This window comes from Notothenia rossii (assembly GCF_949606895.1).
Source record: "Notothenia rossii genome assembly, chromosome: 2".
NCBI lineage: Eukaryota > Metazoa > Chordata > Actinopteri > Perciformes > Nototheniidae > Notothenia > Notothenia rossii.
The window spans coordinates 66,762,157-66,789,606 of record NC_136904.1 but is presented as its reverse complement, the minus strand read 5'-3'; the positions used below and the strand labels follow the sequence as shown (position 1 = coordinate 66,789,606).

Below are 27,450 nucleotides of genomic sequence, written 5' to 3'. Positions count from 1 at the left end.
GAAAAAGATAGAAAGGGGCGTGGACGTCGAATTAACTCCAAGAAGTAAAACACCCAGCCTCCAGTTCTCAGCTGGGGCAAGTGACAGCAGCACTAAGAGAGTCAAACTCCTGCTAAACTCTTAGGTGAATTACCCCTGTAAAGCGGGACATTTGACCACCTGTGAACCATGGCAGAAAACGGGTCCCACGCCGAGGGCAGCAGCATCACCGGCAGCACACACACCATCCCGCAGCAGCAGGCCGAAAACATGGAGATCCTCATCCCGAGCCATAGCCTGTCTTCTGCCCCGTCCTCCCCGACCCCGACCGGGACTCTCTCCCGGCTGGGCTTCAAAATGCCCACCAGTCCCACCGCGGCCGTGCCGGGCAGCCCCGTAGCCGGCGGCCAGGTGAGTGCTATCACCGTGGTGGCGCTGCTCGACAAGCTTGTGAACATGCTGGAGGCGGTGCAGGAGAACCAGCAGCGCATGGAGCAGCGGCAGGCCGACCTGGAGGGCGCCGTGCGGGTCGTGCAGGGCGACGTGACCCGCCTCTCCAAGACCCACCTGAACACCTCCAACAGCGTCAGCAAGCTGCTCGAGCGCTCGCGCAAAGTGAGCGGGCACCTGAAGGATGTGAGGGAGCGCATGGACAAACAGGCGGTGCAGGTGAAGAAGTTGGAGGCCAACCACAGCCACCTGCTGAGGAGGAACCACTTTAAAGTGCTCATCACCCAGGTGAGAAAACATGGTGAAAGGAAGAGAAATTAAGCAGTAGCACTCAATGTTTCAAATTGTGGAATCTTATAGCGGTACTCCACTGATAAAAGGTGATTCTTCCTACTTTTGAGTGTCTAATCTTTCAATGGAAGGGGTGGGGGTGCTAGCTGTATTGAGGCATAGTATGTGTAGATAATAAAAGCTTTTGTTGCAAATTTAGTACGCAACTTGATAGCTTCTAATGAAAGAAAAGCATAATGGGAAAAGTATGAGTCGGCATTTTGTAGTTGGACATCCCCTACCTGTTGCACGTTTGTCCATGCCTTATTTTTTCAATGATATATATTTGCATCATAGGGGTTCATTTTGGTGTGTGTTTGTGTATGTGTATGTCATATTTGCATACACATTTGACTGCAGAATTGGGTGTGTTCGGATGTGCGCACATTTATTGTGTGCCTAGTTGGCACAAACATGTGACACAGTGTAGCTGAACATAACTGTTTTACATTTTCAACACTTAAAAACTTGTTGAACCAGACTTAGGCAACCTGTAGAGCTCATTTCACACATGTGGACAGAGGTTTATTTTTTTTCCCGACTCTGGAAGTACATTTCAAGCGCACCTTTACAAAACACAATTAAAAAGTGTAAAAAGACTGATATGATAATGGTTGTGAATGTAAGTTAAGAGTTACATGTGCATGTGGCTCTTCCCCCTCTCTTCCTCTATGTGTGTGCCAGTAGAAGGGTGTGTCTGGGAATGGAGCTGTAGAGGATAATAGAGGAGGACTCAGACACTGACTTTGACTAGATCTGTTTACACCCCACAGTCATAATTCAGAGAGACATATGGCTTTTGCATGGATTTTCCACTTTAACTGCCATATCACACCTGTGAGGGTATAACTCTATACTGGCACTTAAAAATGGATAAACTTCCCGATATTCCCAGGGAATAACCAGCTGAAAGTATTCTTGCATAACCCATCTCTAACTTAAACTGAGACATAAAAATAGTTGAAACCTAATATGACCCATTGCATATCAATTACTCACCTTGCGTAAAACCTGTCTTTCTCCTTTTACCTGCACAGGAAATTAATTATTCAAACATTGGTTTTTTTATGTGGCTTAAGTTCATCAAGCGTTTTCTTCAGTTTTGGATTCTTTTTACACTTACGACAGTTTGCTTCACAAATCCAAAGTAATTATCATTTGGAGGGTGTGTTCCTTTTAACTCTGTGTCTCCAGCCTGGATTCACGATTTGCATAATTATCATGTGGTTGCCATGCAAGATAAAAGCAGTTCCATATTGTGTTTGACGGATGCATTTCCACTCAACCGAATAAAACACGATCTACGCATGGTCTCCGAGTATGCTTCGTGCATGAATAAGTGCATGGTTTTTCATGCTTACATTTGTGTGTGTGGGTGCGTCTGAGCATGTGCGTACAAGTGTGTGCCCAGGCAGCAAAAAGGGGGGGAGCATTGTTGACACAGCCAGAGCGACCGAGGGCTTTTAACCGCCGTTGTTATCTGGTTTCCCAGGTACTGAGGCTCTGTTGTTCAAATGCAACTGGTGCCAAGAACTTACCCTGTACAAGGTGGCTCCGTGGGTGAGGCCCTAAAGATCGATTTGTTTGAATCCCCAGTCAGTTTTTATGTGCTGAAAGGGAGTGTCCTGTTGCTTTGGAGATAATCAGAGTTGATCGAACTGCTTGTTTTTCATTGGATTGTCAAATCAATGCGTCGCCTGGATTTGTATTGTCCTTTTGCAAATATCTCAAATTTGTCTCCCTTCTATGCACCATGTCAATGTATTTAAACTAATATGAGAACATTTAGCATAACCTACACTTAAAAGTTAATCAGGATTTTAGTGTTGCCCTTAGGCCTCTAGTTAAACGTGCAGAAGAGTTGAGTTTTTCCCTCCAAGATGTAGCCAGCTGAGTCATTCTATAATTAGGGGTACATGTCATGTCCATAGGTTGTGGTAATCCATTTTATTAAGTATTAAATTAATGCAATGATCAATTTTATATTGGGGCACATATTTATTTCATTTAATACAAAAAGCCGACAGATCACATAATGTATTTAGCAGAAAATGCATATTCAGTGCTGGAATTTGCTGTTTTGGTGCTGTCCGATTTGCTAAATGTCAGGGTTTGCTCTTCAGTTAAGCAATAACATACATATTTTTGTAAATAATTTTCATTATTGTTTAATTAAAATAATCATTAGAATATAAACAAGGTGTTTTCAAAACTATTTGGCTCATTTGTGTACATAAAATCACCCATTTTGTGCGTGTCCAAGAAATCTCTGTCAACTGTGTTACCCATTAAAAACACCCCTATAAATTATCAATGGTTTGCTCCAAAGTCATATTTACAGTATCAAGTGATGTCATTTCCTTTTTGGAGGGAATTCTGAAGACAGTGAGGCAAGTTTGTACTTCTCCTCTTCAATATTTCATCAATATTAAAGTGTACGCATAGAGTGGGTTAATTGATCATCAACTGTGTTATCAACATGTTTTTGTGAACTTACTTTAGATATTATATTTACAAATATACAGAGAGGATGCATAAAAACATGATTTTATCAAGGTAATGTGGTGACCGGTTGAAGGTCTGCAGTTAGCACAAGACGCTAAAATGGCGGAAATGTCAACTGTGTTACCTCTCAACTGTGTTACCTATCAACTGTAACACGGTTGACAGGGATAAACACAGTTGACAATGTTGGCAGTTTATTGTCATAGTTTATGCTTATATTGAATGTTGAAATGAAACTTCACAGGGTATGGATGATTTTGATATTCAGTGGTTTGACATGATCCTTAAACCGAGTTATTTGTGTTTTAGAGCGATGAAGTTATCTGCTGCAGAGAAGCAGCGCCAGTACAGGGCACGGCGTAATTCTGATCCTCAGAGACGGGCAGCATACTTACAGAAACACAGAGAGACATGGCATGACAACAAAAACCTAGGGAAGGTGAAGACAGTAAAAGATTTAAGTGAGAGGGAGAAGAGAAGGAAACGAACATACTGGAGAAGAGCCCAACACCAGAGCAGAGAGAGAAAGAAAGTGATAGAGAATCAGGTTACCCCACCCCAGAGTCCTGAAAATGTTCCACAGCCTGATATGCCAAGGTAAAGATTTATTGAAACACAGAAAACAAGTTTAAGAATAGATTTGATTATGAAATGATAATACATGATAAGACACTAGTAACTGCTTGTCATCATTACTCCATTCAGTAAGCATATAATACATGATCCATTGCTTTGTGTATCACTTCAGACAGAGAATTGCTGGAAGGAAGAAAGTCAAGAGAAGGGAGTCCAAGTTATACAGGGAGGTTCAAGCTTTGAATGAATTACTCAAACAACAGAAGAGAAAAACTGACAAATATAGAAAAAGATTTACAAGGCTACAGCAAGTGTCAGAGTCACCCAGATCAAAAACCAGGCGCCTGTTAGGAAGGATTTCTGTGCCTACAGAAGTGCACAAAACATTAGTTTTCCACCATGCCCTAGTGGACAACATTAGTACAAAGTATGCCTCTACCACACACAAAAAGACTAGGCAGGTAATTGCAGCTCTTGTGTCAGGAAGGATCTTGAAAAAATACAAGTTCAAAAAAAGAATCCAGGAGACCCTATCAATTTCAAGAAAACAACAGAGCCACAGTGAGATATCCACCATCCCCAACAAGTTGAAGTATAGATCTTTATGCTATAAACTGGGCAACAACGTTCTGTCCTTCATGACAAGGGATGAGAATAGCCGTCTCACAGCTGGAAAATCCCAAACAATAACAAGAGGGAAGAAAAAAAAACAGAAAAGGTTCTTAAACGACACCATGAGAAACCTGCACAGGAGATTCCTCCTTGAGAGCCCCAACTGCAGGATCTCATATTCTTTGTTCTGCCGTATGCGGCCCTTCTGGGTAGTCCAGCCATCCATTGCAGACAGAGAGACCTGCCTTTGCAAGGTACATGAAAATCTTTGTTTTCTTGCAGAGAAACTACATTCTCTCCGACTCATTGGGAGAACTGACTTGGAGGGAATGGCAGAGTCAATATGCTGTGACTCAAAGTCAAAAGACTGCATGTACAATGAATGTCCTAACTGCAAAGATAGAGACTTTCCAGTCGCAAGTGAGGGAGATTTGCAAGCAAGTGTTTTTATCACACAGTGGAAAACGGAGACTGTTCTCAGAGAGAAGAAGAACAAGGAAGGTGAAAAAGAAAAAATGGCTGTCAAAATGACAATGAAAAAGAAGACAGAAACGACTCTGCAGGATGTACTCGAGCTCTTCCAGCGCCAACTTACACACTTCAAAAGACACCAGTTCAACATAAAGCAGCAATTCACCTACTACCGGGAACTAAAGAGGAGCATGACAGATCATGAATGCTTAATTCATGTCGATTTCTCCGAAAATTACGCCTGCAAGTACTCCTCTGAAATCCAAGCTGTACATTTTGCATCAAACCAGCAGCAGGCAACTCTCCACACTGGAGTTCTACATGTTGGTGGAGTGGAAGAGCATGTGTGCTTTAGCACAATCAGTCCATCAAAGGAGAAAGGCCCTGCAGCCATATGGACCCACCTATCCCCAATACTCAACCTGGTCAGGGCTTCCTATCCCAAAGTGACTGTTGTGCATTTCTTTAGTGATGGGCCGTGCACACAATACAGACAGAAAGGCAATTTCTATCTGTTTTGTACTAAGCTGCAAAAGTGTGGTTTCCAGTCAGGCACCTGGAACTTTTTTGAGGCAAGCCATGGTAAGGGTGCTCCAGATGGAGTTGGAGGCCTCCTCAAAAGGACTGCTGACAGGCTTGTTAGCCATGGGAAAGATATCCCCAACCCTGAGCTCTTCTTCAACTCACTAGTGGATGCACAGACCAAAGTCAAACTCTTCTTTATCAGTGAGGATAGAGTAGATGAATCGACAAAGAGCATGCCAGATCGTCTCCCGGTGGTGCCATCAACCATGCGCATTCACCAAGTGGTAACAGTGACCCCGGGACGAATCAGTTACCGGGATGTGAGCTGCCTTTGCTCAACAAGACAGACCCTGGAGTGTCAGTGTTACAACACGAAAACCTTCACCTTTGAGGCTCAGGCAACAGCACCCACACAGGAGGATGAGAGTCTGCATGAGGCCCAAATACATTGGCAAAACACAGACATCAAGGGCCAGTGGTGTATCTTAAATTATGATGACAACATTTATCCTGGAATAATACAAGAGGTGAATGAAAGTCATGTTGAGGTTAAATGTATGCACCGGATTGGAGTCAATCGCTTTTTCTGGCCTAAGCGGGAGGATGTTCTGTGGTATTTACATGAGGACATGATCAGAATTATTCCTCCACCAACTTCTGTGACCTCACGACATGTGGAGATCGACAGAGACATATGGTCAAAGATCTCGGCGATGTGAACTGTCTTAAAACAAAAGAAACACGAAACATAAAAATGAAATACAAGAGGATGAGTTATAAATGTTTTGTGCATGAGATTAATAAAAGGAAAAAAATGTTTTTTAAATGTAGAATATGTTAAAGTTAAAGATGTTTGGATTCTACTTGAGTTAAGGACAGAAGTTAGGGATGTGAAAAGATGTATTAAATAATTTGTTTAACTATGTTCACAGTAGCTATGAGATGAGTTTAAGTATTGTGATGTTTTTTAATCTTCTTAATTCATCACTTTTGTGATCAAAATAAAAATGTTATCTTTAAGAAAGGTTTCTGTTGTTCTCTTAATGCGTCCTGTCACCTGTGTTACTTCATCAACTGTGTTACTGTGTCTGTCAACTGTGTTCCGTGTGTTTTTTTGTGTAATAAATATTTGAAATGTTGGTTTATTTGTAAGACAAATTATGGGGTATTTCTCTAGAAAGGGAAGTTTTACATAAGGATGGTGAATAACTCTAAAGTCAATTTAACATGGATTTACGTCGAAAAAGGATTCATCCTTGATGATAGCACCTCACAGAATGTCCATCATTAAGCTTAAATTTCATATTTTCAGATCAGTTAGACAGAACATCTCCAAAACCCTAGTGAATAGACTTAAAAACTTTCAAACAAATGTTTTATCAAATATGTAGTACTTCATTCATGTTTTATATGACATATCATTTGTCTGTAACACAGTTGACAAAATAATGCATTGAATGTTTATTTTCATTAAAATGTTTTAAAAGTCATCAAAGCTTAAGCTTGGCAGTTGATGAATTTAGCACGTTGAGAGAGTATTTTATGAAAACAACTAGATTATTTATTAAAAAAAACAGTAATTTCTTGACTTTTTGGTTGATGTGAAATGTACCCCTAATTATAGAATGACTCAGCTATGAGCAAAGCATGGGTGTAGTAGGGCCAGGTATGTGTGTGCAGCATGTGTGTGCGTGCAACTTGCCCATTGGACGTTATCCTGATGTGTTCGGTCAGGTGTATGCAGTCACAGAGCTGGTAAATGAGACTTGGCGTGCCTGAGGGGAGTGGGAAATAAAAGAACCAATCAGCCTTTGTTCCGTCTCCTACTTGACTCCTTTCAGCGGCCATCACTTTCTGCTTCACCTAATCTCTTTTTGGCCTCCTGTGTTGTGTGTCCTTTTCTGGTTTACCTCCATCTGGTGCTGTACGCTAATCTTCCTATCTGATATCTTTTGGTTTGTTTAACTGTTGTTTTCACTTCTCACATCACTATCTCCAACTGTTTCTGTCTTTCTATACAAACTCCATATTGCGTGTGAGCATTTGTTCTGTCTTTGGTCCAGCCACCTGTCCTGATTCCCTGAAACAACCTGAAAGGCCACGCCGCATGCCTCACGCAACTCTTTGATAACGCACATTTGCTGCACATCCAAGAGCCAAACTCTGTATACCTGTCCTGTAGCCCTTGGCCAAAAGGCACTCCTCCTCCTCTTCCCGCTCTACAAAATTGATCCAGAACACTCATCACCCTGTACCTGCCAACCGAGGTGGAAACACAGAGGGTTTCTGGGGTAAACGCCCACTCCTGCAGCCAGGGAGCAGGGGTCTATGCCCGCTCCAGGCTCTGGCCCTGGTCAGTCCGAAATGGCAGCGCTGTCTGCCGCTCCGCTGCGGTCCTGTGCTTAACAAGGACTAATGAGGACTTCATTACCGATGCTTGGCCCTTGTTTGTTTGTTGTTGTGCATCAGTGCTTTTCCTGTTCCGACATAGCCCTCCCCTCTTGCACACACACACACATGCAGAGCACTTACAATTCCCATGACATCTGGACATTCCAGTGTGTACAGTATGGAAATTGTTTTGGTAATTACCGTTTAGAAAGGTAAAATGTTTTGCCTTGGATTGCAGATGTATTGTCTTTCTATTATTTGTCAAACAGATTAATTTATAAGGCTCATTACCTGAATGTTTAAATATCAACAGTCACCCCCCGGAGAACTTATCTAAATTGCATCACAGTGGCATGCAGCATGAAATACGCCATATTTGGAATTCAATTTCCTGGGACAGAAGTCATTTATTTCTGAGTAGATCATAATCTCCCCATCTGTGTTTATTTCACAGTGGAATTTCATCACAACAAAGTTCACCACTATGGCTAATTGAATTTGAACACCGTGAGAATTGCATTTGTTCTCTGGCCTTGTACATGCGGGTTCAGAGGGAAGCTCGATTTGTATCAAGGTAAAAGGGAGTTGTTGTGTTGGCCCTCGTGGTGGGGTGGGAAGAGGATGTTTGTGTGCGTTTTTGGGATCCCTAATCGCCAACTAGCAGGGAGTAACAGTTCAAGCTCTCACAATCTATAAAGGGACATTCATATCACATTCTGAAGGAAAGAGGAACTAGCTCCCCAGCCAAACTAAACAAAGACAAGGTTTCTCATTTCTCTAATTCCCCTCCTCAACTCCTATCCTCTTGTCTTAGTCCCGCCCACAGGAGATGCGAGCAGAGGAGTCGAGGAGGGGAGCCGAGGAGAGAGGAGGGGAAGCAGCAGGCGGTTAGAGAAATGAGAACTCCTCTCCTCTGAGCGGTCATTTTAAAGAGATGTCCGTTAATGATGACAGGAGGCACAGCAGCCCTCTGTCTGATGGACAGATGTGTTCATGATGACTTATATATGTACTTTTAATTCATTCACAGTGCGGTATAATGAGACAATAACAGGCTACAGATGCAGACATAAATACACACACACACACATACACATACATACATACATACATACATACATACACACATATATATATATATATACAATTTCAGAATCAAACAAGTATGAGAGCACTCAGAGACTGGATATACCCCCCCCTGAGATAAGTCCGGCCGTGCGTCACAACTCTTTTAAAGATCACTGTTGCCGTAAATACATCCCAGGAGGATCACTACTGAAGGACCGAGGATTGGAGGAGGTGAAATTAGAGAAATGAGAAACCTTCAATGACTGCAACATTGTTTTTGTTGATGCGCTGTAGGTGGAAATTCATTCTTAATAGGGATGCTCCGATCGATCGGCAGTCGCTCGATATCGGCCGATACTCACTGTCTGCCGATCGATCGGTGCTCTCTAAAAATTCCGATCGCGAGAGCTGATCGCATGACGTAAAATACATGACACTTTTCTCAGTGCGCGGCAAAACAAGCTCGCCAAAATGGCTTCACCAGTCAGGCAGTATTTTAAGGTGTCCGAAAATGACAATAAAATAGAGGTATGCAACGTGTGTGAAGCAGAAATCCTGCAGCTCCACCCGCTGTGAAGGACCGGTGAGTGGAGCAAAGCACACACTAACGGCCCGTCCACACAGCGGCGTGCGTTGTCGCTTGCCGGCGGGGGGGGGGCTGAAACTCGACCAACAACCAATCACATGAATCTCCCGCCCCGGACACACAAGCACGCAGTTTTGGCTAGAGCTTGTACTGGCATATGATTAGATTGGCTAATGCTTCCGCCGAAGCTTCAAAAGTTGAACATTGCTCAACTTTCGTCGCGATCAAATCTATGCTTCGTTCCCACAATGCAGTTCGGCGAAATGTGACGTCACCCCATTCAAAGTGAATGGGCAGAACCGTTGAAGCTTCAACGCACGCCGCTGTGTGGACGGGCCGTAAGAGTTAGACCTAACACACTTAGCTATTTTATCTACCTCTGGAAGAAGCTAAACTAGTTATAAATATATTTATTCTTCACTGTCTGGTCACTCACTGGATCAGTGAGCCGCATGAGACGATACTGACAGGCTGTCAGGAGAGAGGGAGGGAGGAAAAGAGAGCGCTTCCGCTCATTTCTCCCGTGTTATTATCCAAGGTTAATGTAAACTTGAATAATTTACGTAATTTGAATGTAATAATTATGTTGGTTGTTGTTTGGAAGCGCCAGTGAATGAGCCCCCATTAACTTTTAAACATCACTTTAAATGGAAGATCCCCATAGGCCCCGCCCACTCAGTTGGATCGGCGATCGGTATCGGCCGATACTGATTACGGCGATCGTCCCCAAAATTGGTGATTGGAGCATCCCTAATTCTTAACTAATTAAAATATGTGGTAGGCTACAGACAAAACAATGTGCTTAACTCTTTCATATTTTTATTTTAAAAAAACACCCACCAGAAATTTCAGCTAAAACCACAAGCATTGAGTTAAAAATAACTATTTCAGAGGTTGTTTAAAGTTTAAATAATCTTAGTCACATTAGCATGGTTTACCAGCTAATGTTAGCAAGTTATGCTAACGCGGCAACATCTGGTTGGTGATGGCTTCTCTGTAACGGCCCCTACACACGGCGGCGTGCGTTGCCGCTTCAACGCTTCTGCCCATTCACTTTGAATGGGGTGACGTCTCGATTCGCCGAACTGCATTGTGGGAGCAAAGCGTAGCTTCTCTCGTGGTGCTCGCTGCAAAAGTAGAGCAATGTTCTACTTTTGCCGCCTCGACGGAGGCGTCAGCCAATCGAATCATATGCCAGTGCAAGCTCTAGCCAATGAAACCGCGTGCTTGTGTGTCTGGGGCGGGAGATTCATGTGATTGGTTGTTGGTCGAGTTTCAGCCCCCCCCCCGCGCCGCCAAGCGACAACGCACGACGCCGTGTGTAGGAGCCGTAAGCTATTTTGGCTTTCAGATTTGGACTCTATAACGCTTTCACTTATTTGGACATATAATACTGTATGTTCAGACCTCAGACAAGCTTTAAATTGAGAACAATCCCATGTTTGTCGGTAGGGGTAAATTGGACCCAATATCAGTTATCCTCTATTGTCGGCTCTCAATGAGTTGAATAGAAATAGACTCTTCAGATTTCGAAACCACATTCTGACTCGTCATTGCGTACAGCAAATGTTGACAGAGGTTTTGAGTGATAGGCTTCTCTTCAGGCATTGTCATTTTGTTTGCTTTGCTACAAACGTGATAGTTCTTTTGTACATCGACACTCGACCAAAGGTTGTGACTTAATCTCACCTTCCAGCAGCAGGAAGTAAAAGCTGTGTTTCCACACTCCATTCATACTCCAAGATGGAGGACAAACTGGTAATTCTGTTCCCAGCCCCAAGCTCTTACCTTTGGCATGATGACTAAAAGTGCATTATCCTAAATACAAATTAAACTATGATGGAGCTTGTTCCTGTCCATACATCCAAAGTGACACAAGTGAAGTTTTACTACAAACTAAACCCTTTACGCTGAACCCTAAAGACGCAAGAGAGAGAAATAGCATAATAGTTCAGAGAACACTTATTCTGCTTCATCCAAAACAATGTAGGGGAGAGTGGGGTAAGTTGAGCCATTTTTTTGTTATGATGTCCTCCAAGCAAGGAGAAATGACACATAGTAAAAATGAAAACACACACCTATAATTCAGGATTTCTCCTATCAAGGGCAGTGAAAATATTACTTCTTTAAAAAAAAGACTTGCCCCAGTGTAGGGCTAAGTTGATCCAGGTCAGGGGGTAAATTGAACCACGGTTCAAACCTGGGCATACCTGTTCAAACCTGGGCATACCTACAACAAATCTTAAAGGTAACTATAAACAATAAATAACAAACCAAATACAAGCTTAGTTTTTCAAATATCTTTTATATAAATTTCGATTGAATTGATTGATTTTAACATGTTAAAAGGAAAAGTAATCATACAAATGGTGATACAATTTCATACATCTTACCAATCAAACACAGGATAAATTCAACTTTAAATGTAGCCTACAATGAGCTCTTATCATCAACTTGGCATACTTTCATTCATTTTTCCATTGGAAAAACTGGCTCAATTTACCCCAAGGCCCATAGTTCACTTTATCCCATAGCCACCATTTTAGAAAAAATAGCCTAGCATTTAAATTCAGAGTCATCTTTAGCTTAATGATTCACATGGTTTAATAAGCTGCCAACACATCAACATATACTATATATGTGTTTAAACCTGGATACTTTTTTTTTTGACATGACAGCCGATATAGCTGACATCTACAAAATGTACTTTGACAAGCAAAAAACGTTTTTTTGTAAACATGTTTACTTACCAGACCACAATGAGTATCTCTCTTTCACAGGCAATGAGAAATGGGTGGAGCTTGCATAATTTCTGGTCACTTGATTACAACTATAAGGCATTGCCTGGTTACAAGGGGTGGTTCAACTTACCCACTGGCTCAACTTACCCCCTTCTCCCCTAACGTATGTTCAGCAGCAATACAATATTTGGGTGTGATTGAAGTTCCCTATTGCATGTGTTCAGTGCAGAAATCTTTTCATTTAGAACATCTTATTCCTTTGGACAGGTTGGAGCAGGCTGCTAGCTGTAGGCTATAGTGGAGATTTCTTGTGTGTGTCCCTCGACCATGTGATGTATATCACCAGCTTGTAGCCAAAAGCAGGGCTAGCTGTTTCAGTGCATTCCAACATTCTGGATCTTTATGTTACCAAGCTTTAACCCATGGACAAGTGAAAGGGTCATTGACTCAAAGTGACAGAATAGTTCAGTTGTAAACCTTCAATAATAGAGAAATTATTAATTATAAAATATTTTGGTCCTGGACCTACTGTAACATTACATAAAATACGATGTTTGTATTGAATTTATAACCAGTAGTGCCGGCATGTACATTAGCATGTAGTGTGGTCAATAACAGTTTCAGAATCAAGGATTACTTTACATTTAAGTAACCTTTTTAAAAAACTGGGCATTTTATTAGATATTAATTTCTCATGTCTGAAAGTAGTTAGATGGGACAGTTTATGTACATTTTGTCTCGGTGTGTTAAGTGCAGAGTCAGACACAAGATTCATTAGCTTAAATTAGGGGCTGTAGGTTTAGGGAGGCGACCAGTTTCCACAAAAAGAGGAGAATTACACATTCCAGTAACTCCAAAGTGGTCTAATTTACATGTTCTGTACTTTAATGTTGGCCAGTGCTTGGCCTACATTTTGTTTAGGGTGGGGAGTGTGTAAACTCTACAGCGTTATTGAAAAGAGCACAGCTAGCTATTCTAGCTAGCTATTTTTAGCTGAGCCCAGCTGTTAGTCAGCTTCATTGACAGCTGCAAAATAGTCAAAAAAAGTTCAAAGAGAGAGAGAGGGTTTGTTCACTTTTTCTTCATGGCATGACATTGTTTAAGTCACAGTAGAAAAAGCTCAGATGTAATTGATATAATTAACTACAACTACGCTCAGGGCATAGTGCATGGCACAGAGGAACGGCTTGTTGAGACACTTTTAACGGAAATAAACAATTGTAAAAAAAAAAAATACCCTTCTGCTTTTGACAAGTAAAGATAAGGCTGAATGGTATTAGAAAATACTGAAAGACATTACTGACATATTTTTCAGATTATTGATGTTGACTAGATGATGATAAACTAGCTGTTTTTGGTCTAATTGTTATTGTATACACAACACGATGGATATCGCATTTTTGTTGGTTTCAATGTGTGGTTTGTGACTACCTGCTTTGGTTGTTGGATTAATTGATCAGATCATTTGAGTCAATTATGTTCAATGAGACCGTCTCATTAGAAATCTAAATCGTGTGAGTTTTCCTTTACAAGCCTGGGGTTTATATTGAATGTTTCAACTCAAATTATTAGAAACATCACAATGATACATTTTTACAAATGTGTTAGCCCTAAAAGTGCACACAAGTATGACATTCATACATTGTGTCCTTGACAAGTTGTAAGTGTGACATGTTTTTGGCAGAATTCCATTGGATTGGAGTAAAACTGGTCTCAGTAATAATAGTCAAACATGGCTGTGAAGCCTTTTATACATGCCTTCAAAATGAACAATGAGGTTTGTTTGTAGTATGGCCTTTAGCTTTGTTGTCATCTTTCTTACTCTTTCCTTTGTGGTTCATTCCTCTGGTGATCCTCTTGGTTTGCAGTAAACAGAAAATAAAGAGCGGAGAAGTGTGAAATTGAGATTAATATGAAAGAAAAAACAATGGGCAGAAGGAAAAATACAAATCTGTCTGTTTTGTCGCCTAACGATTACACCAAAAGATTGAGCTTTGACGAGAGAAATACTTAAGTTTGCAACTTGTATGGGCGAAAAGTCAGGGCATGCATGTGGATTGGGAAGTAATACTTTAAGTGCCTGCTCTTCACCCTGGTGTCTCATTCAGGTTTGACAAGTCTGCTGAACTGAGTCAGTGTGTGAGGCGAAGGCAAGTTTGCAACTGCAGAATCCTGCAGCGGAAGACTAGTCGTAACAGCTTCATTGACATAAAAAAGTGCTGACAAAGTCTGAGAGAGCACACTCGACTGCTGATGTATAACTTGCCATGCTTATGTTGGTCATATTTTATTAGCTGTGAACCAAAAAGTAAACGCTTTAAAAGAATATTCAACGTTTTCCAGATGATACACCAAAGCTGTGTTTACAAAGAAGAATAGAAAGTAGCAGATCTTAAGGTACTTTATGCCTCCCAGTATTTCCCATGATGTACTTCACCCATTTGTCTTCAGAACTTCCAAGAGCACATATTTAGCATGTTATTATTTTTGCCACAGGTACAAATAAGGTTATGTCATCCAGCTCTTTTGTTCACTTACACTCACATGCTGTCTTTCACTCTCTATTCTTTGGAGCTTTCTCTTTTGACTTTCTCACACATTATGACGTGTTAGACACAGGTGATGACTTATTAAACTATTATAGTTATTATAGTTTGAAAAAACAACATGGGAGTTCATTATGCTGAAGCTCAAGGTGTTATTACGCAATAAAAAAAAGAAATCAGCTTTCCTGTTTAGACTCCTACTGTCACCTCCCTTATTTTCTCTCACATGAGACAACATCTACGTGTCTGCTGCTTCTTGACATTTCCAACCTTGGTTTCCATCCAATCCACTGATCAAGGCCGCAATATCCATGGCAGGAAAAAGGAAAACAATAGCCATGCTGATTCTCAGTTTTCTCATTTCTCTGCTCTTAAATAAAAACACAAATACTTGTTTTGAGATAACACGATGACTTCCGGGCTTCTCTGCAAATCCCCCTGACCTTTGGCTTCCACACGTGGGGTAAACATTTTGACAATTGGTGGTAGCCTTATCAAAAACGCTCTTGGTATATCCACACAGACCTTATCAAACAATGGTTCTGATATGCACAGTTTTGGATTGTGCTTAAAACAATGTGTGTAAAGGGGGGATTTGAGAGATTTGATCAAAAAGGCTAAAGGAGATTAGCGTAGCCATGGGGCAGAGTTAAAACAGGACCAACAAGAACTCTCAATGTATAGGAATTTGTTACGGTGACACTCCTGAAGACGTTGTACCTCATTCATCATACATGTAGCGTGGATGTTGAAAGACAAGAAAGGGAAAGTGCAGGTTTAGCATTGTCTCTGGTTGATGTTTAGGAAGTGCATTTAGTGTCAGGCAGCGCAATGATCCATTGTATTAATATAATGAATACCATGCCATGTATGAAATGTAATTATGCGAATTCTAGAGCACAGAATACAAAACGCTTCATCACCCAAAGTGCTAAGACTGCTGTCCTGTAAATTACGGGCTGAGCGAACAGACGTCCTAATTTATGTCATCAGCGATAATCGGCGCCTCTCTAGATTGCCACGATCTCCTTTCTGTTGGCACGTCAGCATGACATCGCGTCTGAATTGGTCATTGTGTTGCGGGATTACACAAGCTTGCCGGTAAACAAGTCATGTTTTCTTTTGGTGAGGCAAGCATGGGAGGGGCCAGAATGAGGAAGAAACTTGTTATGCAGAGCTACATAAGTATAAAGCCAAGAGGCATACATTCAGAATTAACGATAGATTTATTACTTGAAACCGTAATTTATGTGACAAATAGAGCGTACTTGGTAAGTTCTCATCATACCATGTACTCAGCATACTATGTCTGTACAATCATTGGTGGGAGTCAGCGTTTAGACTGATACCGTGTACAGTGCATTGAGAGTTTATCATGTAACCCAGTCCCATGACAAATAGCAGCATTCCATTTCCTTTCCTTCCTTTCCTCCTTCCTTCCTCTGTCCACAGATGGTTCTTGGTGCACATTGGGGTGCAGGGGGGGGGCTATTATGCAACAAGCTGGGTAGGGTTGAACAGTGGAACAACTCACAGCGCTGTTAATGGGAAGGATGTAATCAAAACATATGCCGGCAAATGTGCACAATCACTCGATGTGTAGAGACTGTACTGCTTGTTAACTCAATGGATAAGGCTGTGTGAGAGGGTGCAGGGGAAGAGTTTTGCTTGGACATCTTGAAAAAAGAGAGGTTGTATTACAGGAGGATAGGTGCATTGAGACAGTAAATTGAGGGTGGGTATAATTTGGAGAACAAAAAAGGGGAGGGTTCCAAAGCCGTTTGTTTGAAATGCGTAGTGCAAACAGGTCTGATATCAAGCTATAAAAAGCTTTTGATTGATTTTGTGTGCAATCTCTGTTCTCCCTGTTTTTTTTATCTAAGCCTCCTGTCTTTTTCATTCTGTAACAGAATAATTGCAGGGACTTGGCAGTAGCAAATGTGAACACACACATTTGTGTGTGTGTGGTGGTGATGGTGTACCCTCTCATTGGCACCTGACTCACTGTGCCAACACACCTGTACTAACCTCACCTGTTAGGATTTAGAAAATCTTCCATTCATCATCTGAAGGGCGAGGGAAACACTCCTTTTTGAAGTTGCTAACACACACTCCCACTTACAAATGTGCAATACCAACTAACAGTTATTATTATTATGTTTTTATCTCACTTACAGGACAATATTTTTATAGCAATCCGATATTTGCCTTCTCCAGGATATGATTTCGATATTATTTTTGTTTCCAATCCAACTTTATTTATATAACACATTTAAAAACAACAGAGTTGGCCAAAGTGCTGTACATCAATAACTATATTAAAAAGCAGCATAAATACATTTAGACAAAAATAAACTAATGTAAAAGCATGAGACAATAAAGCCATCCTTCTAGCCACAGACTGAAAACCCTCATACATGATGTCAAAACATTTAAAAACACAACAAAATAGAAAACCCCAATTTAGAAACAGACTGATTCCATTGAAGGGCCTACAATAGATGCCAGACAATATCCAATGCTTTTATAACATAATCAGTTATACCAGTTATATCATCTCGCTAAAATTCACCTTCTATTGATGTGTTTTTACTGGGCCCTTTGATAATATTTGTTTCTAAAAAAAAGTAAAAAAAACTCCTATCAAATTCATTCACCTACAATAATAATAAACTGTACAGACCTTTCACTGTTACGTTCTAGGGCTGTCCCGAATGCCATTTTTTGGGCTCCGGATATTCTGTAGTAATCAGCAGCGAATATTCGGCCCGCGCCACTGCTTGCTATCGGTACTGTGCATCAACACCAAGATATACAGTATATCAATGTTTTTACTTTGCATTGATGATGTTGGATTAATAAAAAAGATTGTTACTTCCATGGTAATGACGTCATAAGATATGCTTCATGCTTTATTTGAAAAATAGGGGGGGAAACATGACATTATATGTTTAGTGTGATAAAGTTTGTTAATTAGCACCCAACACCTAGTACAGCTAAGAATGATGGGATTGTCATTAATTACACACACACACACACAAATGCATAAACAAAGGCAAGAGAACAAAAGGCAAAGTAACATCATAGGGTATCATTACACATTTGGTATAAACAGAGACACACACACTCAGAGTAACATGATCCCATCAGTGGAGACTCTGTGCTGCCCCGCCCTGATCTCTCTCAGTTTGAATAGAGCAGAGACTCCGCAGAGCGCCCTTACAAAAGCTGTAGCTTAGTAACACCTTGCAGGACTTGCAATTAGATGGTAGTTTCACCATGCAACTGTTAAATGAGACTATTACATAAGCGTTCCGAATGTCTTTGAAGTGCGAACGTATCAGTAAACTTGCTGTCACGCTAAATTAACATTGTTTCCTTGGTTTGCTCCAAGTGTTTTAATTTACTCTCATCTTGCTCTTTTAAACACTTTTTTTTAACTATGACTTATGTCCTACATGGTTGCACATATACATACTGGCACACAGACACTCATACACATACGAACACATACTACATTCACAGTGGCTAATGAGTGCTTGCTTAGAGGATGCATTCATTAGCAGGGTTCCCAAGAGAAAAGTTCCAGAATGTGAGATCCACACACACACTCACACAGAGAGAAAGTAGACATGGGTCAAATGGTATTTAGGAAGATTTTGTTTGTTCTAGCTTGTTCGCCAAAACTGTTGTGGGTTTAAACTGAGGACACACTCATTTCACTCCATTACACTATTGGACAATCAAACAACATATTTCCTATTCAAACCAAATAAAACAGTATAAAAAGAGCCATATGCATTTAATGCTGCTGATAAAAAGGCCCGGATGAACACTTGAGATTGGCTGTAGGACTAGTATAAAACTTGTCAATTACATTTGACAAGTGAGGCACGCATTGATTGTATTTATCAGCTTGAGTAAGACATGCCCAACACTGCAGCATGTTTAGGACAGCATGCATTAGGAGAACTTGGTTTTCATCGGAGGGTGTTTGAGTTTCAGTTGCTGCCTCCCACACACTCCAGCACCCACAGTGATTATATAAAACATGTTCGAGCCAAATCAGAAAATCTTCGGCGTGCCTAGACTGGAGCAGAGGAGCCACGATTGAAATCTTTAGAAACGTTAACACCACATGACGAGGGGGATTTGTGTTCATTATCAGGGAATGTTCAAATGAGGGTCTGGAAAGGCCATATTGGACCAGTTTCTTTCTAATTCTGAACCTAAAATGTCAAACGTCATACTGACTGTGTTTGACCTGAAATGTACACAGAGAAAAAAAGATAAGCATAACTTCTAAGTAATATTATCTCCCTTCAAGTAGCTCTCCTGTATTTATTTACACGTAACTTGCCCAGTACACGGGCTGTAACCCACCTAGTTCCTAACTCTGATTTGATTCTGCTTGACCATGTTGAGATCCACACAGTTTTTGTAGGTTTGGTGCCGTGTCAGAGCAAGAAAAAACCCCAGATACTGCTCATTCAGATTTGACAGGAGAGAGCTACAGAGAACAAAACCAAAAGGGACCTAACCAAAGGTAGTGGTAACAGGAGCTGTGGTTCCCCAAGGTGCTACTTTTGTCTTTTTGGGGTTTTCAAGTTACAAACCTGCAATTCAATACAACTCCCAGCTTTTTAGAAAGGCGACATAACCTTTGTGGTTGTTGGTGGTAAATACATTCTGACACACTGTCAGCACATACAGTATGTCCAATGTATCCACCCTAACCCCTATTGTACGATATTTTGTGCTATATATTTATACGTTTTTAAAACTGTCTTTTATCTCTTTCCGTGTAAACGTGGCTCTGCACTTGATGATGTGCCTTTTTAAGAACAGGCTGACAGATCTATGAGCATTTACTGGGAGATACCACACATGCTTGGCACACACCTGAACTCATGACTGCATGTTTGGATCAAGGCTAGAGGTATCGGGTGTCTGCAAAGTTGAAAAACAAGAGGTTTTCTAAATGGTGTCTTCAAGTCTCAAGAGCTTTCCATACACAATGATATTGTTTAGGTGCCTAAAAAGAGCACTCTCTCAGGCAATGTATGAAATAAGAGAAATGCATAACATGTTGCAAAAGTAACTTAATAATATGTAGGCTATAGGACCTTTCAATCTCTGATGGAGTACTTCCTTTTGCATCTCATTCTCATATACTAAAACATAATTTGCCCAAAATTGGCTTGAATGGCCGAAAGAGAGATGGCAGGTTTAAATACCCTCATCCTTCAAGGCTGAAACACACCATTGAGTGTTTAGTGAAGAATGGACTGGAGGCAGGACTCCATCTGGTTGGCCCAGTGCTTAAGTATGTCTTAATGACACCCCAGGAAAAGATGCATTGCTCACTCCTTCTAAAACCTATGGCATGCTGTAAGTAAGTATGCTGTAATGTCTTAAGAGCTTTCGTGCATTCTTGGAAATGCATTCATACTTTAATGCAGACTCATTGTTACAAACATGGTGAACAGAAACTACTATCATTTAAAAAGTATGTCATTGCAACATACAGTATACTGATGGTGACAGTGGCCGATACTAGCGCCTCACATTGATATTTCATGAGGGTAAACATCTTATATTTGAGAAGTTTGACCTGTGACTATTTATAGTTTGATTCAAAATATTGTTGCTTCTGAATCAAACAGTGAATAATCTCATCGTTGGAAAACCCCGTTTCATTATGCTTCTGTAATCCTAGCCCAAAAAAACAACAACTATAAAGCTTGGTTAGCACTTTGGGGATCGCAAGGACTCAAATCGATTCATTCAAGCCTTTGCTGGACTCATACCTAGACACAGGGCCGTATCCAGGATTTCCTAAATACTGAGGTCCAAATATGTTCGGGGGACACCCCCCGAGATTTTGGGGATTTTCATGATCTACTTAGGTGCTTTTTAAGTCCTGTGGAGGGGTCACACATTGGATAATATATTGATTTCAAACCATGTCAGTGGGCTGACAATGTCAGCATAAATTATTTTTGAAAGTGTAATACATAAACATCAGCTGATTGTTACTATTAATGATCTGGAAATGCAGAAGAGGCTAAAATGATCACAAAACATTGTCAACATTCATTTTCCATGTCTCTCTTCTTCCCATAATCTGTAGCCTCTCTTCCATCTTCTTGAGTCTCTCTGTCTTCTTCCTGTTCATTACTCTCTCTGTCCTCTACTCTTTCTCTCTGTTCAATCTCTCCCTCGTTGTTCACTTTTTGCTCCTCCTCACTTGTCGCTCCTGCCAGTGAATTAAAAGCAATTCAGCCATTTAGTTAATTTCACTTGTTTGTTTGCATTCTTTTTGTTTTATACAATTCTATGTTATTATGACATCATAACTGCAATAGATGTACAGTATGTTGTTTTACAGTTATGCCTATTGTAAATTAAGATTATATAGATAGATAGATAGATAGATAGATATAGATAGATATAGAGATATAGAGATATAGATAGATAGATAGATGGGGTTATTAAGCCTACATTCTTTTGTGTGACTGTACCTGCAGTTCCTCCCTGACTTCCATCACTTTCTCTCTCTCTCTTTCTCTCTCTGCCTGTCCTGTCTCTTCCTTACCAAAGCTGAACTTCGACTGACGTAGTCTTTTCATTATATCTGAGTCAGTGTAAAAAGAAAACAATACAATGTTATATCTCCATTGTTTTACTCAAATTGAAATGAAAGAAAAGCATTACAACATTTGTTAAAAGGTAATCCTTCTGACATTGGATGAATGTAATTCACTTTAGCTCTCTAGCTAGTTTATTCACGCAATTTAAACCAAAGTATAGCTGCAATATAAGTTAGTGTGCATGTTGTCGGACGTCCACTGACTAAAGTAGAGCGTTCACACAGGATCTGCTGGTCATATGATATCCTGATGAACAGAAACACAAGCAGCCCGCTGGACTCAGATCTCTAGATACCTCATCACTCCTTCGCGGCTCCGGTACAAGTCCGGGCTGCTTCGGTGGTTTGTTGATGTATGTCGTCTTCTTCCTTTTGCTTTAATCAAGGCTACGTAGTTATGCAGCGCCCCCATCGGCAGTAAATGGAAGTACTACAAAGAACCCCGTTTTAGTGCAATTATTTCACATGTTTTGTATGCACAGCTCGAAATATATTACCGAGGTCCGGACCTCGGTGACCTCAATGGTAGATACGGCCATGCACATATCTTGTACCTGAACACAACAATGTGCAGCACACTGTGTTGTATTTAGTCAACTCAAACCCAAGTATCCACTGGTGGTACTTAAAGCTGATGTCACAGGAAGGGTTTGTCTACAAGCCTTTCAAATGTGTAGTGGAGTATGTCAACCACTGAAGCTGCACCTTCACTCTCCACTCTCCACTCACTCCTGGGTGTAAAAGAATCGGGGCTATGGGGGTGGGAACACTCACTCATAAATCCCTAGTGGAGTGGAACATTGTGTATGCGTGTGCCTGCATGTGTGTGATTGCGTGATTGTGCATGGATGAATGGGCAGCAAAGCAAGGGGGAGGAAGAAGAGACTGAGGAAAAACAAATTGAAACTCTGGATAGTGAACCTACTGCTCTCAATTTCACTGTTTATGGCCATTGATGTGTTCTAGCATGGCCGGTTAAAGGCAGAGAGCAATACAAGAGGAAATAAATTGAGCGAAATGTAAGACTCCTGCTGAGAAACAGGTGGAACTCCTCAGATGGCTTGAGGAGAAGAAGGGGGAAGCATGCAGAGACTGGTTTCCTCAGTCCTCTGCAGGCAGACCAACTCAATATGTGTAGTGTATTACAATGGCTAACCATGACATAAGACATACATTTACATTTTGATAGCAATATGTGTTTGAAAGTACTCATCATTGGAGCTAGTGAAGTTGTATACTCTAACTGTGACCAGAACCAATTCAAACAAAGATACCATCAAGGTAATTCCTTGTCAAACTAAAGCTTTGTTCAAGCAATAAGGCCTATATATGACTTTGTAAAATAACCACCCACTTAACCCTTATGTTTCTGTCCTTCTGTTTCCCTATAGGAAGACCATGAGATCCCCACCAGCGTGTTTGTCAAGGACTCCCTCAGGACCCCCCAACCAAGCCAGTATGATGCAGACTCCATCCTTCCTGCTCCGTCTGTTACCGGCTCTATTGATGGCAGCCGTGCCAATGATGAAGGTCTTCTGACCATCAGCCTCTCCTCAGACGACGATGATCTTACAATACACCATGAGGAGGACGAGATGTTTGAGGGCGACGCCGCAATGGGCCTGGGCCCTTCCAGCCCGTATGAGAGAAGGTCTGACAAGTTCAAGCGCAACAGCCTGAAGAAGGTGGACAGCCTCAAGAAGGTGTTCTCGCGTCAGAGCATCGAGAAAAAGATGACCCAGATCACCACAAGAATCGTGCCTCCGGAGCAGCGTGAGAAAATAAAAAAGAGCTTCACCACTAACCATCCCAAGAGCCCGACTGCCAAGGTGTCCTCTTTCAAGGTGTCCCCCATGACCTTTAACGTCAAGAAGGTCCGAGACGGGGCGGTCCCCACACAAGAATTGGGCTCGACTGAGGAAAAGGTCCATGTGGAGATTCCTGCTCTGGGAAGCATGGATGGAGAGTTTGTCCTGTCGGAGGAGCACATCCGGGAAGGCGTGGTGGAGCAGATCCACGAGATGCTCGGCTCCACCTCCAGCATCAAGGCACAGCTGGCAATCAATGGAGAGGCACCAAGCTTTGAGTGCGAGATCAATGGTGATCATGTCGCTGGCCTGGCAGTCGCAGAGGTTGATGATGGCGAGGATGGAGAAGAGGAGGATGAAGAGAAACAAAAAACCCCTGTTGAGAAAGCAGAAGAAACGCAGATTCCCACAGCAACAGTTGCTGTAGAGCAAGTCGCTTGATTGCCATTATATATATTTTCTTGCACAAGTTTCTACATTTATGATTACTCAGCAGGCACAAATCATCCCTCCACTGTAAATAGTCTTATGTTCTTGTTATTAACACCCGTAAACACTAGAAATATACTCTTGGCATCCTATAGTCCATACTTGGACCATCAACCCTAACCCTAACCCCTTACCACTACCTTATTACAAGCTTAGTCTAAAACACCTTGAAACCGACTGTTTAAGCAACTAGGTTAACACATACACCTACAGTGTGTCCGAATGAAAGTGCTTCCTAAACCCTGTGGGAGGGTTGTCCAAAGAAAGCACCAACGCACCAGTGTACTATAACTCACTCCCCTTAAAAGGTGCCCACCTCCTCAATAGCAGCACATCTCCAGGGCACTGGGCAAACTATCTCCATCCTGATCTGTTTGTCTGCCTCTGACGACCAGCCTCTTCATTCTTTGTGTTTGTTTTTGTAAAAACAGTAAATCTTCGGCTGCAGCGGTAATGCCCACAGAATGTTGAGGCGGTGTGTTGCCAGGTTGTGGAAGCGTTGGAATGAGAAATGTCAGGGTTTTCAGTGAGAAGGTTCTGGGGTGTTTTGTTGTGGACTAGAGGTTGTTTACTAAAATCTTTGGAGCTATGTAAAAAGATTTAACTAACAGTTGAACTTTATTAAGTTGATTGGCGCTGTCTTGTATCCTGTCCTTCACTTGCGCCCGTAGAAACACTTGCATAGTGCAATCCAATTGGTCAATTTCACCTTTATCATTTATGTTCTACCTAACTTACCACGGGAGGTGCATGTAGGGCTGTAAAGTATTTGATTAATTTGAGATTGCCAATTGAGTATCCTCCAGGTGTAAGAAAAATAGATGGCATTTGAAAAAGTCTAAATGTTTATGCAAATCATGCCAATCATTAGCCTAAAAAAGCTAAAGGACAAACGCATTTACTAATAAGCGCTCACACAATTGTGCTAAATTACACTGGTGCAACGAAGGACATCGTTGCAGGATAGAAGCTACTAGAATATTGCATTAGTAACACAAAGAACCCTGCAGGTTTAATACTGACATACTAAATGTGCCTTGTACAGCCCTTTAGCTTTTTTGCAGGGCAACTTTATATGTTAATGTATAGGATTTATTTTCTTCTGTGAGGCAGACTAGCAGCTAACACTTTACGGGGCATAGTCATAAAAGCTGAGAAGTTCATAGAAGGTGTAAATTATATTTCCAATCATTCCCCATACACTTTTTTTTTGTAAGTAATGCTTGTAAGTTTCAAAAAGTGAACTTGCTCTAGTTGCGCACCATTAGTGCTCTACCAGCCATAGTTACAGATGTCTAATGCGATGACTCCCTATAAATAATTGAGCAAGTGGTACCAGGTGCCAAGGATCCAGAGAGGTCAGCAAAGTGGATAAAGGCAGAAGACAGCATTCCTAGCTTTGACGGATGACTCCTGCTCAGCCCATTTTTCATGCTCTGGCCGCCTTGTTGAGACGGTGCCGAGAGGAAGACACAGTCTGGAGCCACAGGTGTTCCGCCCCTGTGGAAACTACTGGACATGTAGTGGAAAGAGGACAAGTCTGGGTGTTGGGAAGTCTGGGAAAGGGGGATGAAATTGCCTCAGGGTTAGGCATATATGTGTACAATTTTAAAAATTAGACCTTCGGAACTGAAATAAGTTGTAGTGAGTATTGCTGCCTCCTATATTACAAATAGATGATTAACTATAAGTAACAAATATAGTGCCCCAATTTTTGTGAGTATTTTAACTATGCAAAAACTGTATTGAGGTCTTACAGTGGATAAGTATGAAATAGCAGAAATATCTTCAAAATGACTTCACATAAACCTTGTATCCATGTATTACAGAATGTTACCTGCCGTTAACCTGCAAATCTGCTTAATGGGATCTGTATAGTAAAATAAATGAATGATTTGAAAGAAGTCGTTACTTGTGTTTATTAAATGATATTATGATAGTCCTTACTTTCTTTTTATTTCTTCTGTGTATAAATAATCTTGCTGAAAAGGGATTGAACCCTATAGGCTTATGTGAACATGATTTGAACTGTAGAGGTTAATATGTGACTGGCTAAGAGGCATTGTCTGCTTATTCATGCAAATCTTTAATGATATCTTTGTCTGCTAATGTTAAAAATGAATATATAGATTTGTTAATGTCTGCAACAGTCTGTTATTATGTGTCCTGAAAGCAGACTGCTTATGTCTGGATCATACTGTATGTGGGAGCTGTTTTAAGCAACAGATCTTTGCTTATCAAGTAGTGATATCATGTTTAACGTCATCTGTGTTTATACAGAGTTCTTTATAGAACATTTATCTAGTTAAAGGTGGGGTAGGTCATTTTGGAGAAACCAGCTCGAGTGTGCTAGAATTAAAAAAAAAAACATACACAACCGGAAAAAATCTGCCACTTCCTTACAGAGCCCCTCCTCCAACACACACGAACATGACCAATGAGGGCACGAGATACGTTTTTGTACAGATGGAAGGCTGACAGGCAGGTAGGCCATCCAGTTATTTTAGCCGGGCCGGCTAAAGTGATTGGTCGTGCTTTTTACAGCGCTACGGCTTCCGCAGATGAAATTGTTTTATGTATTTATTGTCAAAGCATTTAATATATTCATTGCTATCGGGATTTTTAGAGCATTCCATGTAATATAACAAAAAGTGTTTCTGAAATAAATTACATACCCCACCTTTAACCACTTAAACCAAAGAAGTTTCCTTAACCGCAGTAATTCCTAGAGGGTTTAAATAATCGCCTTCTGATACTTGTTTCATCTAGTAATATAGTAATGTATACATCAATAAAGATTGTGTAACATCCAAATATTGTTTTTGGTCTTGTTTTTGCAGTCTGCGATGTCAAGGGAGGTAAAACAAAAATGACATCCTAGTTGTTTAGTGTGGCTTAAATGTGATCCTAGTGACTTGCATGTTTGACCTACAGTGCACAATAAACCGTATTTAAACTAGCTGCAGGTAAAAGGTAGATTATTCTCAGCGAAGGGAGTGGTTCAACTGCTCAACCTTTATTTACATAGCAAAGTTTGAGCTCTATATAAAAACATGATAGAACAGGTGTTAGGATCAGAGCTACAATATATGATAGCTTCACCCAAATTACAAAATAACTATTCCCGAGTTGTTTTAAATTGTTTTAAAAAATACAACTGGGGCACTATACTCTTGAACACGCTTTAGGCAATAGCTTGGAACTTGTTACGACAGGAGAAGAAGTCCATTTGAAAAACTTTTGAGTTAAAGTTTTCTAAATTATTTGGTTAAATACCTGAGTTTTTCTATACAATGAGCACCATACATTCGAATAATTTCCCCGCCTGTTTATCGGGAAGCGGACGAAATATTAGACAACAATAAAGAGATCGATTTTTACAGAACTCGGCACATCCGTAAAGGGGTGTTGCTTTTTACAACATAGTTAAACAGTGATCATGTTGCATAGGTGTGTTTTGGTGAAATACATATACATATTGCCTTTCTCAAACTAATCAAAACTGTTATGGTTAATCATAGGGTAAAGTCATCTCCAAAAAGGTTTTCTCTGAACTTCCGTGAGGAACTCGAGCAGTTTTGATGGTGTTTGGCTCCCTCTTGTGTCAAACTTACGACAACACTTAGTGCTTCTGCCATCAGCTTACCTATTGTCCCTATTAATCGTACCACTAGAATTAGCCAGTTAAAAGGAATACATTATACAGTAAGTATATGTCTGT

At 40.9% G+C, this 27,450-nt stretch overlaps 1 protein-coding gene across 1 annotated transcript; it reads left to right on the top strand.

The window, feature by feature from the left end:
- On the top strand, positions 1–26,543 carry LOC307029048 (caveolae-associated protein 2-like). Its single transcript, XM_079664626.1, has 2 exons — positions 1–717; positions 22,824–26,543. The coding sequence occupies exons 1-2, from the start codon at positions 169–171 to the stop codon at positions 23,679–23,681; spliced, it is 1,407 nt and encodes a 468-aa protein (XP_079520752.1). The 5' UTR covers positions 1–168; the 3' UTR covers positions 23,682–26,543.
- The last annotated feature ends 907 nt before the right edge of the window (positions 26,544–27,450 follow it).

Excerpts from the sequence above, each read along its gene's own strand:
- LOC307029048 (XM_079664626.1), top strand. The coding sequence starts at position 169 with ATGGCAGAAAACGGGTCCCACGCCGAGGGCAGCAGCATCACCGGCAGC. Across the intron at positions 718-22,823 it reads TTAAAGTGCTCATCACCCAG|GAAGACCATGAGATCCCCAC; the intron begins GTGAGAAAACAT and ends GTTTCCCTATAG.